We start from the raw sequence: 11474 nt of genomic DNA on the forward strand, positions 1-11474 counted from the left end.
GCCTTAGATGGCAGCTCTGGAATCCCTGTCACCTGACCAGAAAGCAGAGCTGCTGTTGGATCCGTCCACCGGTGCACTTGAAAATGTGACTGTGGTGAAGGAGGTGTTGAGCAGCATCCTAAAATCCCCAGAGGAAGAGCAGCTAGAGAAATTCTTTGAAGCGTTCGTGGAGGTCAGCCAGGAGGTTAGTCGTCTATTGTTGTTGTTGATTTTTTATTTTTTAAATGTCTTTTTAAATTCGAATTTTCCTAAATGGCCTAGATCAGGATTGCGACACTTGTGAACAAGCAGGCCGTGCTAGTAGGTCCTGCCATGGTACTAAAGGTGTCTCTTCTCCCACCCTTCGCACTCAGGAAAACATCACCTACATCACCAACGCGGACGTCCGAGACACAATACTGAACCTGACTTTGACGGCTCTGGCTCCCAAATTCCCCCTCTTCCGAACCAGTGACTACGAGCTCTGGTTCCAAATCAATCTTGTGGTCCTGCTGGCCAGCTTCCGTCCTTCAGTTCTGGTGGTGATCCCCGCCAACCTCACCTGCGACTCTTATGACGCAATGTAAACAATCTGACTTCCTTGGTTTCGTGTCCTTATTCAGTGTGTGGAAGTAAATGTTGAGACTTTGCATTTTTGCACGTTTCGACAGATTGAAAGGCCTGGAGAAGGCTTTGGAGGTTCTACCATCTGAAGTCGGAGAGGAGCTGAAGTCTAGCATCGACGAACTTCGACAGTCACCACCAGAAGGTATGGCCTGACCAAAGATCCTCAGATACATAAAGAATGCGTTGTCGTTTGGTAAAGCAAAAGAATTCTTTCAAAATGGATGTGAATGTACACAACATGCAAGTAGCCTCCCATTGACAGAAATCTCGTTTGTCTTGGATTCTCCTCAGGCTGCACGCCTCCTCGCCCTGTCGGTTTCGTAAGTACTTCTTTGTTGTACAGGGGTTATGAGTAAAGTTTAAGCCCAAGAAAAGCTGTTAGCAATGGTTTTCTTATCTTTTCTTGCTTTGTCTTCCCTCTCACCAGTGCAAACCAACATTAGTAAATGGTGAGTCAGAACACATGATGCTAGTCGATAGAATTTTGTTGACTTGTAATGAAATCATAAGATAGCTAGTAAGTTCTTCAGCTCATCTTTTTGTTTTCCATTTGCAGAAGAGAGGCTGTGTGAGGGCGTCAACGGGTGAGTATAGGTTTGGCGTCTGCTGAGAACAGAGATAGGCTTCAATGTGGTGAAAATGGATAACGTGCTTTTGTGCCTTGCAGTGGCCCACTTGGGAGTCAGCCTCCTTCCTCGGATCGGCTGTGCGACTTTGGCATCTCGCAATATGCCTGCTCTTCGGTAAGTCTTCCATGAACCATGTCCCCGAATGCCTGTCTTTGCAAAGAGTCCTGATTCTCAGACTGCACAAATCTCTCCACTTCTTTCAAGGTTGCATCATCTCTGTCCTCTGGCAACCTCGTCACGCTGCTGACTTGCGAGGCGCAGAGCGGCACCATCAGCAGCGCAGAGACGTGGAAGCTTTTCTTCCAGAAAGTCGCAGGAGTTCTGGAGGATGCTCTGTCAGAGTATTCCATCAAGGTAGGTGACACCCTTGCTTTCCAGAAATGGAGATGACGTGCTGTCTCTGAGTTCAGTTTTGACATGTGTCCCTATGCTTTCACAGAACCTCAGTGACGGTCAGCCTGAGTCCCGTGTTCTCGATGCTATCGGAGAGGTGAAAGTCAACAGCTTCAGCGCTGCACAGCTGACAGATGCCAGCTTCATTGGCAGCTGGTTCCAGGGAAGGCTGAGACCATTCTTGCCGACAGCGTCCAGGGACTTCCTGTCCTGCCTCAGCTCCAAGAACTTCACTTGTGACACTTACCAAGTCGTGTAAGTATCCTCGGTGGTGTGGGTAATCCTGAAGTGGTGTTTATGGGAGTGAAGTCAGGCAATCCGTAATGGTCCCCAATCTTCCACGATTTAGGGTGCAGGCTCTCAGTCATCAAGCGTCCCTCATGGAGGTGGGGCAAAAACGGCTCGTCTTGACCGACTTCGTCCGTCCCTTCCTCTCCAGAGATGACCTAAGAGGTACATTAAATCCTGTCACTGTTTTGAGTTGTCATCTGTCATGATGTAGTTGCTTGAGCATCCTTCAGCCTCTCGGCTTGTCATTCACTGGTGTTCGGTTTAATTCCCCCTATGTTCCATCCAGATCCTGCCTGTCTGTCCAAAACCGTGAGCAGCGCTGACTGGCTCGAGAAGAACTTTGGCAACTTCTACGTCTACGCTACCTTGGAGGATTTGCGAACTCTGAATGAAAATTTCTCCAGCGTGAGTAACACTTGACTTGCTCCAGTGGGCCAAGTGAACTGTCATTTATTTTCGGAATGAGTTTTTTTCCCCCCTTCTTTGAAGTAAACGGCCTCACCTATGATATAACCTCTGCTGCCCATGTTGTGCTTCAGTTTGAATCGCTGGCACTGCTGAGCCCTACCCAAGTAGCTGAACTCGCACTGAGCTCTGGAGCTCTGAACAACACCAGTCAGATCAACGCTGTGTTCGACCGCTTGGAGGAAGGCGACGCTTTCAAGAACGTGGAAGAGTTTCTGACGGCACTGACCACAACTTCTGAGGCAAGTCAATGAGTCAAAGTGTCTGACAGAGGCTGCGTAGAAGCCACGGAGAGTAGCGCGAAGGGCGATGCTTTGATAAAGTGCCATTCACACTCTTGTTGTTGTGTCCCTGCAGATTCCCGATATCACCCCTGCTGTGAGCGACTTGATGATGAACCGAATCTTCGTAATCATTGAATCAAAATTCCATGCATTTGAAGCTCATGACTGGGTAGTGTGGTTCACCGTGAAGCTCATCCCTATCCTCCCCAGTTTCACCTCAGAAATGCTGGCTAAGGTCACAGCTGGCGTCAACTGCACCAACTACCATGTGATGTGAGTGATTATAGATATTATTTATTATTATTTTCTCTTGTTTTACTACACATTCAGGCCTAAGAGTAGTTTTTTTGCTGGGTTGCAAATATATTAAGGGCATATCTTAAATTGCTTGTCAGCCAATTTTTAAAGCACGTTTTGTCACAAATTGCATTTTTACTGAGCATGTTTGCCTTTCTGTTACAATTTTTCTAATTTTTCCACATTTCTTTTAATACAATGGGCTGCTGTCCATTTAAAATATTTTTATTATATTGCATGTTGTACTGCAAACATTTATTAAAGAAGTGTAAAGAGATTCAAGATGTTGGTGGCTCTCATGTTGTTCACAGTGTTAATGGACTCAGCTTGGCTTATTCACAAATGCCTGTCAAAAGAAGAGAGGAAGTTGCTGCAAGTCTAGTAGTTTACGTTAAACAGTCGGTGCACCTGATCAGTCAGCCAGGTATATCTCTTTGTATCATTCACATTTGAACTTTGCTCTGAATAAAAGTACCTGCTAAGTGAATAAATCTAAATGAATGTCAACACTTAGCATTGTTGTTACAGTAAGTTAAACATTTCAATAATTCAACTGAATTATTCACCATTTGCAATTTTACTGTGTCTGTATCCTGTAGCCTGCAAACAGAGCATTGAAAATGACACTGACTGGCTGATTTTGAACTTTGGTCAGTTCTTCACGTATGTGCCTTACTCTGACTTGGCAGAATTCAACATCTCTAGGGTAAAGCACAATTCAAACTTTCCTTGCTACCCGAAATTCAGTGTGCAGTTATGATGTTGAATCCAGTGTGGAGGTTTCCTTCCCTAACAGAAGTAAAAGTGAATTTCCTACTTTGCAGGAGGCCGTGTTTGGCTCTCTATCTGGTGAACAGAAGGTGGAGCGAATCTTGACACCAGGTCTGGTGGATGATGAGTCTGCCGTTAGAGAAGTGTTTGAATCTATTGTACACTCTCCGAACAAGAACCAGTTGGATGAATTCTTTGAAATATTCAACAGCATGTCTGCACAGGTGGGAATGTTTTTTTGTTGACTTTGGTATTCATGTGATATTTTTTTTTTTGGTTTATTTTTACTTTTTCATTTATTATTATGTTTTTGGCCAAAAAAATGTTGAATCACATTATTAAAAATATATTATTATAGTTGTCTATACATTCATAAAGGCCATGTCAGTAAGCATTGCATTATAAATATACTTTAACCTATAATTTATACTTTATGAAAATACCTGAGATGACTTGAAGAACACAGAAAAATCATATATTGTTGCAATCATGTGTTTATTGTCTTCAAGTTTCCTCATTCAGAATATCTCTATCAAGTTACGCTGATAGCTGGATATTTTTGTCCATATAAGGGATTTCCTGGAACATCACAAGTTTTGTCTTTTCCGTATTCAGCTATTCAAGAGTATATGTGACGTATTAGTGTTGTGCTTTGTTTTCAGAGAAACGTGTCAAGCATCAGCACTGCTGTGAGCAACATCATTCTGAACATGACATTGATGGAGCTGGCGAACAGATTTGAAACCTTCGATCCGCAGACGTTTTCGTTATGGTTCCAGACGTACCTGCTCGTTTTCCTCCCTGGGATCGGTCCAGATAGCCTCTCTGTCATCCCCAGAACCATCAGCTGTGATTCTTACAGAGAAATGTGAGCACTAGTTGCTTTTGTATAGCAGGCACCTTTCATCCACAAGAATCTGTGACTACACATTTCTAGCACTGATTTTATGGCAGTGTTGAGCAGCTATTTTGAACCCAGGTGTGTCTCAGTTTAGTCCAGTCGTCAGTGTGATGGCCAGGGTCAGTCAGTCATTTCTAGGGCTTTCACTTTGTGAGAGCATTTGCTCCTTAAAACTTCAAACAATGCCCAGTAATAAACAGTAAAGACTGTTTGTAAGCTATGTTCATCACTATATTTGATGACATCACGATAAAACAAACCAAACCAAGTGAGTCTTTGGTGTACCAATGTTTATTGAATCTTGACCTTTACAGCACACGGACTAGTGTCCACGATAAACTGCGGAATGAAGAATGAAAGAAACCCTAGTTATGAAACGCTACTTAATTAACTAGCCACATTAATGCTTTTTAAAGGACTACGCTTTTTAATTCTATAATGATCATGTTATTTGATGAAGTTCAGGCTAGTGTTTAGTAATGTTGGAATAAAGGTCACATTTTAATAAGTCATTTTCCACTTTGTCATTGAGCTTGTGACTGAAACATTTCATTTTGGAGCCCCTTGCCTTCAAAGGAAACACCCACTGTTCTGATTGGCTGATGTCTTTGCAAGGCAAATGATCAACTGAAATGACTATGGTAAATAGGATTAAATTGGCTAGTTCCTGAAAGATAATTACAGTTTTTTTGAATTGTTAAAACACATTTCTTGAAACCATCACGCATTTCTCAAAACCTTAAACACAAATCCAAACCTTCGAAGTTAATTCATAAAACCCCTGACTCTTCTGGTAAAATCAAACAATCGGTTTCAAATTATGCACACATTAGTCAATACTATACACACTACATATCATTTATTAGACACTACATCAAAACAACCAATGAGAGCAATTGTGGTGGGCCTAAGACTGCAGCAGCGCTCACATGGACGCTCCTGATAAAATTATTTAGGCTAAGCATCAGCATTCACAAAGCACTGTTCACTGTTGTTTTAACAGAAAAGAATGCAACGTGCTCTTAATCACGACTTCATAAGTGGGAAACAAGAAATTTCCGATAGCACGTGAAGACCGCAGAGAAGCGCTCTCGCTCAGCACAGTGGAGTGCATCGTTTTGTTAACTTTGTGGTTTATTATTTTGAGTCGTTTGGGATGCAGTTACACACGGCCCTCTCACAGTATATATACGCAATCTTGCTGCACGTTTCAGAAGTTCCGCACTCCAGCGCGGTTAGCACCCACACTCACTGATCTATATATAACTGAACCACGCTCTGGCCAACCTCTTCCAACCGAGCCAGGGACGGCTAAACGAACCCCGCCCAAGCGCAGTACGGAGCGATCACACTAGTAAAACGAACCGGGCTTTGGGGGTCAGACGCGCTCGGGCACGGGTAAGATTGCCTAGTGTGAGTACACCCTTATTCTCCCGCATCCCGCACACATGAGTCTCTACCCGCCTGTGTCCGCCCATCAAGTGTTGTCTGCGCCACACTCTGCTGTGTTGGGTCCCACGCAGGGTTGCCGGTTTTCACAACAAAACCCTCCCAATTGCTACTCAAAACTAGCCCAAAACTAGCCCAATCACGTTTCGAGGGAGATCCCCCGGTAAAAATCGCATTCCGGTGAGGTAAAATACATGTTTTCGGTGGGGTTCCCATGGTAAAATTAGCATTTTAGGGGCTAAATATCATGTTATTGGGGTTGCTTAAACCCGTGGACATGAAAAACAACCATTGGTGGAAATATCCCCCTATCTGAGGGTTGTCCACCCTAAAAATATGATTAAATGAAATACCATGCTGTGTTTCGTAAATAACAATGTTTTATACTTTAAATAATAGTGTAAGTAGTAAAATAGCACAAATGCAAACAGGGCAAAAATGTGTTTTAAGTTTATAAATATTTTGAGTCTCCCCCTCCCTTACCTCACAGTGCTTTGGTCCAAATGCCTGCTTTCCTCTTTTACATCACCTACACACACCCAAGTCTGGTGAGAGAGAAAGTCAATAGTTGTGGATCTCCAGTAAGTAAGGCTGTCAAGGCTTTTTTTATTCATTTAAACATCGGATGAAGTGATTATTTTCTGTTTAATACAGATGATGCCAATGTATTTTCCGATGAGTCCACTATGTTAGCAATAATAACGTTACCTGCTTGACGGAATGGGTTGCCAGGTTTTCACAACAAAATTCGCCCAATTGCTACTCAAAACTAGCCCAAACTCAGGGCCGGCACTAGCTATAGGCAGAGCAGGCGATTGCCTAGGGCCTCGGGCTTTGAGGAGGGGCCTCCATAACCGTAACATCCCCTGTACACCAGTCCACCAGTAAAGACATGCAGAAATACTAGCCTCCAGTAAAGACATGCAGAAATACTAGCCTCCAGTAAAGACATGCGATTCTCTTCCACTCTTCTTTTGCTGTTTTTTTTTTTTTTACTTTCCAACTGATTCTGGTGGCCAGAGAATCTGCTCAAATTAGGCTGAACTCTTTGTGCTGCCTCTGTCATTCCACACACAAGAACATGGTCTATCACAGTAGCTCTGATTTCATCTGAAATGACTGTTCTTGGTCTTGCTCTTCCTCATCCTCCTCTTCCTCCACCTCATATACGCACTCTTCCGTACCTCTCAGATTGATGGATGCACTCATGCCATCTGTGCACTTTAAACTGGCTTATATTTTGTACATTCACATATTTAGAAACAAGTGTGAACAGTTTTGAATTATTGTGTGTATACGATGAAAGCCGTGTTGCAATTTTGCTTTCTTGTGTTTAGGGTTTTGATCCACAAGTTTATCACGGTTCAGATTGTGTTTTAGTGAGTGAGAATGTGTTTAGAGTTTTGCTAAAAGAGTGCATGAGATCTGCAAACAGTGTCTAAACTGCCAAGACATGCAGAAATACTAGCCTCATTGTTCATTAGATATAGTTGAAGTACACTCGTTTGCAATTAAATGTTGCAGTTTCAAAGCGGGTCCCGCCTTCTGAATGTGTAACGAAACGAACACATACTTCAGGTGCTGCGAACTGTGCGATGCAAATGGATAAATAGGCACACAAAAAAGTACAGCCCTTAATGCAGGTCTGTGAGTTGTTGTAATTTATTTTGGAGTGATTGCAATGTTTTCTAAATATAAACTTGTTCTGTCGATCAGCGTAATTTCTGTACAGATCCTTCACTGCTTTATTACGAGTTTAAAAGAGCACGAGCGCCATTGACACGCCCAGATGCGACGCTTTCAATTTGCGCATACAGTGAATTACATCGTGTCGGGAGCTGATTGGCAAAATAGCTACAAAAGTAAAAGCAGAGATGTTTGTATTCATAGTTAAAAAGCAAATACACTAGAACATTTTTTTAATGGTTCAAATAAAGGATCTCAGGTGTATCTTCTAAATTCGGCTGATGATTAGGATTACTGCCCTGACATAACACTTACAACTAACTAAATAACTTTTTTCTGCTTAGTAGCGATCGTGTCTTTCTGTTCCACTTGATTTGTGTATATATATATATATATATGTCATATTTAAGGCACACACACACACACACACACACACACACTACGATGACAGCCGTGTTGCAATTTTGCTTTCTTGTGTTTAGGGTTTTGATCCACAAGTTTATCACGGTTCAGATTGTGTTTTAGTGAGTGAGAATGTGTTTAGAGTTTTGCTAAAAGAGTGCATGAGATCTGCAAACAGTGTCTAAACTGCCTGAACTTGTTCTAACTCGTCTGACATTAAATATGATCCTGCGCTGTAACATCTTCATTTGATCCGTCCTCTCTCTCTCTCTCTCTCTCTCTCTGTATTAATTATTTTCTCTGTCTATCTGTCAGGTTGAGGTGGTGGAGTTTCTGACTGTGTCCCAGCTGGCTGAGCTTTGCTCCGACCCGTCACGTCTCAGCGGACCAGCGGATGTTCAGACTGTGATGAATGAGCTTCAAACGCAGACGCTTTCAGAGTTTTTTGATGTTCTTTCTCCAAACATCCAAGTATGTTGTGGATTTGTTCTCTGCAGCTGTGAATATCCTTATCATTTGTTTATGTCCATCTGTCCTCCTGCCTCATTCTTGTCTTGTCTTGGTCTTCTGTGCAGGTGAATAAACAGAGCTACTCTGTGGAGGTGAAGCGGATCTTCCTGCAGATGGTGTTTGCGCGAGGCAATCTGTCGTCTCCTTCAGTCAGTGATTCCGAGCTGTCAGTCTGGCTCACGGTTCGACTCAGGCCGCTGCTGTCTGCTTTGAGCTCAGCAGACGTTACGGTGTATTTCGACATTGTCAGGGCTCGAGGCTGCAGCATCAAACAGGAGGCGTAAGAGACTGTGTTTTTGCTCAGTTGTAGTGAGAAAATATTCATGCGGTTTTCAGATGATTCATTCACTCATCATAAGTCAATTTATTGCCATTTTTTGTGCATTGCATGGCAACAGTAAACATGGACAATAAACACAGACAGTAGCATATATGCAGAGTAAAACAATGTGTGTGTGTTTGTGACGCAGTGTCAGTGTGCTGGACTCTCAAAGAACCGCTCTGGATGACACACACACGCACGCGCACACGCACACAGACACTCAAACACACACACACGCACACACACGCACACACACACACACATCCAGGTGTTTCTTCAGCTGTGGGCACAGCCATAGTCACTTTTAGAAAGTTTTATAAAACACAATTTCACATGCTTACATTATTTTTTCTGAAAAAGTCACAAACATTCTCAATGCAACCTTATTCCCATCACTTCTCAAATGAATGGTGTTTCATTAACATTCGGTGGAAATAATATTAAATTATTTGGAATAAAATGGCAGACATCTTTGTTTTTGCCAAGGCAAATTTAATACAATAAAAACAATTAAATAAAAATGTAAATAATGACTATAGAATTATATATATATATATATATATATAGCATGAACTGATCAAATGCATAATGGAAAGAGTTTGCCAAATGCGTAAATGTACTTTAATTTTCTAGTACATGAATATATAATGTTGGTAACACTTAATAAGATTCCATTAGTTAATGCATTAACTAATATTAACTTGCAATGAGCAATACATTTGTTACAGTTACAGTTAATAAAAATACAACTGTTCATTGTTAGTTCATGTCAGCTCAGTTTCATATGAATGATATTAACAGAAAAAAATATTTTAATAATGTATCAGTGCATATTGTTTGATTTTGATGATGTATTAGTTAATGTTGAAATTAACAAACTCCAATTGATAAATGCTTTAGATGTATTTTTCATTGTTAGTTCATGTTAAATAATGTAGTTAACTAATATTAACAAATGGACTCTTATTGTAAAGTGCTGCCATAATGCCTTATATTTAGCACATAGTGTGTCTTTCACTGACACTCCTGTCTCTTGGCAAACAAGCAAACAGCATTTTATTTGGGGTAAAATGTTTGCTTTTTGTTTTAAAGAACAGTGCAACTTAGGCATAACCAGAGTTTTTCAATTTTGTTTGAATATAAAATGATTGGTTTGCTTGTCTATTTTTATTATAATTGCCATGTTAGGTATGAAAGATGGATATACTTTATAACCAACTCCTAAAAGTTCTTCGTGTTGTATGTTCCTGCAGATGCTCCTCTTCGCTGTTATGTCAGTGGCAGTTTCTACCTCTTCCTCAAGTCTTTCTTCCTCCAGTTTGGATTTCCAGACCTCAACACCTTCCAGTCTCTGATCCCTGTGGACAGGAGGCCTGAGGTACAACAGCGTTCCTCTATTGCTTGATCTCTTTCCATCGCAGCTCTTCTGATCCGTGTGTTTCCTCCCGCAGCTGCTGGGCTCCATCTCTACAGCCGAGCTGAGCGAGTTCCTGAACACACCTCAGACGCTCGGAGACGGGTCGGGACTCTGCCATCTGCTCAGCCAGTACAACCAGATCGCACGCTATCTGGAGACGGTAGGTCTTTCAGATGCCCTTGAGCTGTGTTCCAGCACACGCTAATGTGCTTAAGCATCGTAGGCACACTCCGGACGACAAGACTGCACTGTTACGCTGCCATTCAACATTCCTCGTTATGTGGATATAGTTTGTTGCAACAAGCTCAGTGGAAAAAATTCAAGATGCTAGATAGAGAGTGTTGAGAAAGACGTCTCATTCAGTGCTTAAAATGTGTAAAAAAGATTCCCCCTATGAAGGTAGCTGTGAGTACCCTCAGCGCAGTACTTGTTTCGAGCACAAATATGGTGTATTTATATTGTTTTTCCTGGACGCTAAAGATTCACTGCAGTTCAGAGTCTCTCTGTGTCCCGCAGGAGCCGCTGGGATCCGTGGGTTTGGCCCAGCAGGTGTTGTCCTGTGTCTGGCCTGGAGTTCTGAAGCTGGAGATCCAGTCTGAGGTGGATCAGTGGTTTGACCATCGACTCGGGCGATACCTGCCTCTGCTCAGCTCACAGCTCATCAGCCCCGCACAACTCAGCAGCGCCGCCTGTCTGCCCTACAGGAAACTGTGAGCGCTCACACATCACTAAATACCTCCACACAAACGCCTCGCGTTATACTAAGCAACTGTCTGTGTGTGCAGTGTTTCAGTTCTCGGAAACAACTACAACTTCTCCAGAACGGACTTCACCCCAGAGGATGTTTACAGCTCCATGAAGGTGTATCTCACAAATGGTAAGAATATGTACTTCGTATTTATGTTTCATAGGTGTAGAGTTGTGCGTGAATTGCTTGGGATAAAGCGTCTGCTAAATGAATATTTGTAAATGTGCGTATGTGTTTGAGCTGCACGATTAGCCAGTAAAAAGTGGTGATCTTATTCCTGAATGACAGCGATATGGCTATGTC

General features: G+C 42.3%; 2 protein-coding genes and 1 long non-coding RNA gene across 3 annotated transcripts in view; all 3 read left to right on the forward strand.

Moving 5' to 3' along the window:
- On the forward strand, window positions 1–4608 carry LOC107662685 (uncharacterized). Its single transcript, XM_016452761.1, has 17 exons — window positions 1–184; window positions 354–562; window positions 651–748; window positions 898–926; window positions 1034–1055; window positions 1163–1190; window positions 1274–1349; window positions 1440–1589; window positions 1675–1883; window positions 1978–2081; window positions 2206–2324; window positions 2459–2626; window positions 2742–2941; window positions 3277–3389; window positions 3565–3671; window positions 3790–3960; window positions 4399–4608. The coding sequence occupies exons 1-17, from the start codon at window positions 8–10 to the stop codon at window positions 4606–4608; spliced, it is 2190 nt and encodes a 729-aa protein (XP_016308247.1). The 5' UTR covers window positions 1–7.
- Window positions 4609–10262: 5654 nt separating this feature from the next.
- On the forward strand, window positions 10263–11296 carry LOC107662705 (uncharacterized). Its single transcript, XR_001631243.1, has 4 exons — window positions 10263–10384; window positions 10458–10583; window positions 10940–11133; window positions 11209–11296. It is a non-coding gene; the product is annotated as an uncharacterized LOC107662705 (long non-coding RNA).
- Window positions 11297–11308: 12 nt separating this feature from the next.
- Window positions 11309–11474, forward strand: part of LOC107662686 (mesothelin-like protein) — a 12859-nt gene continuing 12693 nt past the window's right edge. The window contains exon 1 of the mRNA XM_016452762.1: window positions 11309–11317. Within this exon, the coding sequence (XP_016308248.1) occupies window positions 11309–11317 (9 nt within the window). The remainder of the gene's footprint in view (window positions 11318–11474) is intronic.

Source organism: Sinocyclocheilus anshuiensis, unplaced genomic scaffold, assembly GCF_001515605.1.
Source record: "Sinocyclocheilus anshuiensis isolate Anshui unplaced genomic scaffold, SAMN03320099.WGS_v1.1 scaffold687, whole genome shotgun sequence".
Taxonomy (NCBI): domain Eukaryota; kingdom Metazoa; phylum Chordata; class Actinopteri; order Cypriniformes; family Cyprinidae; genus Sinocyclocheilus; species Sinocyclocheilus anshuiensis.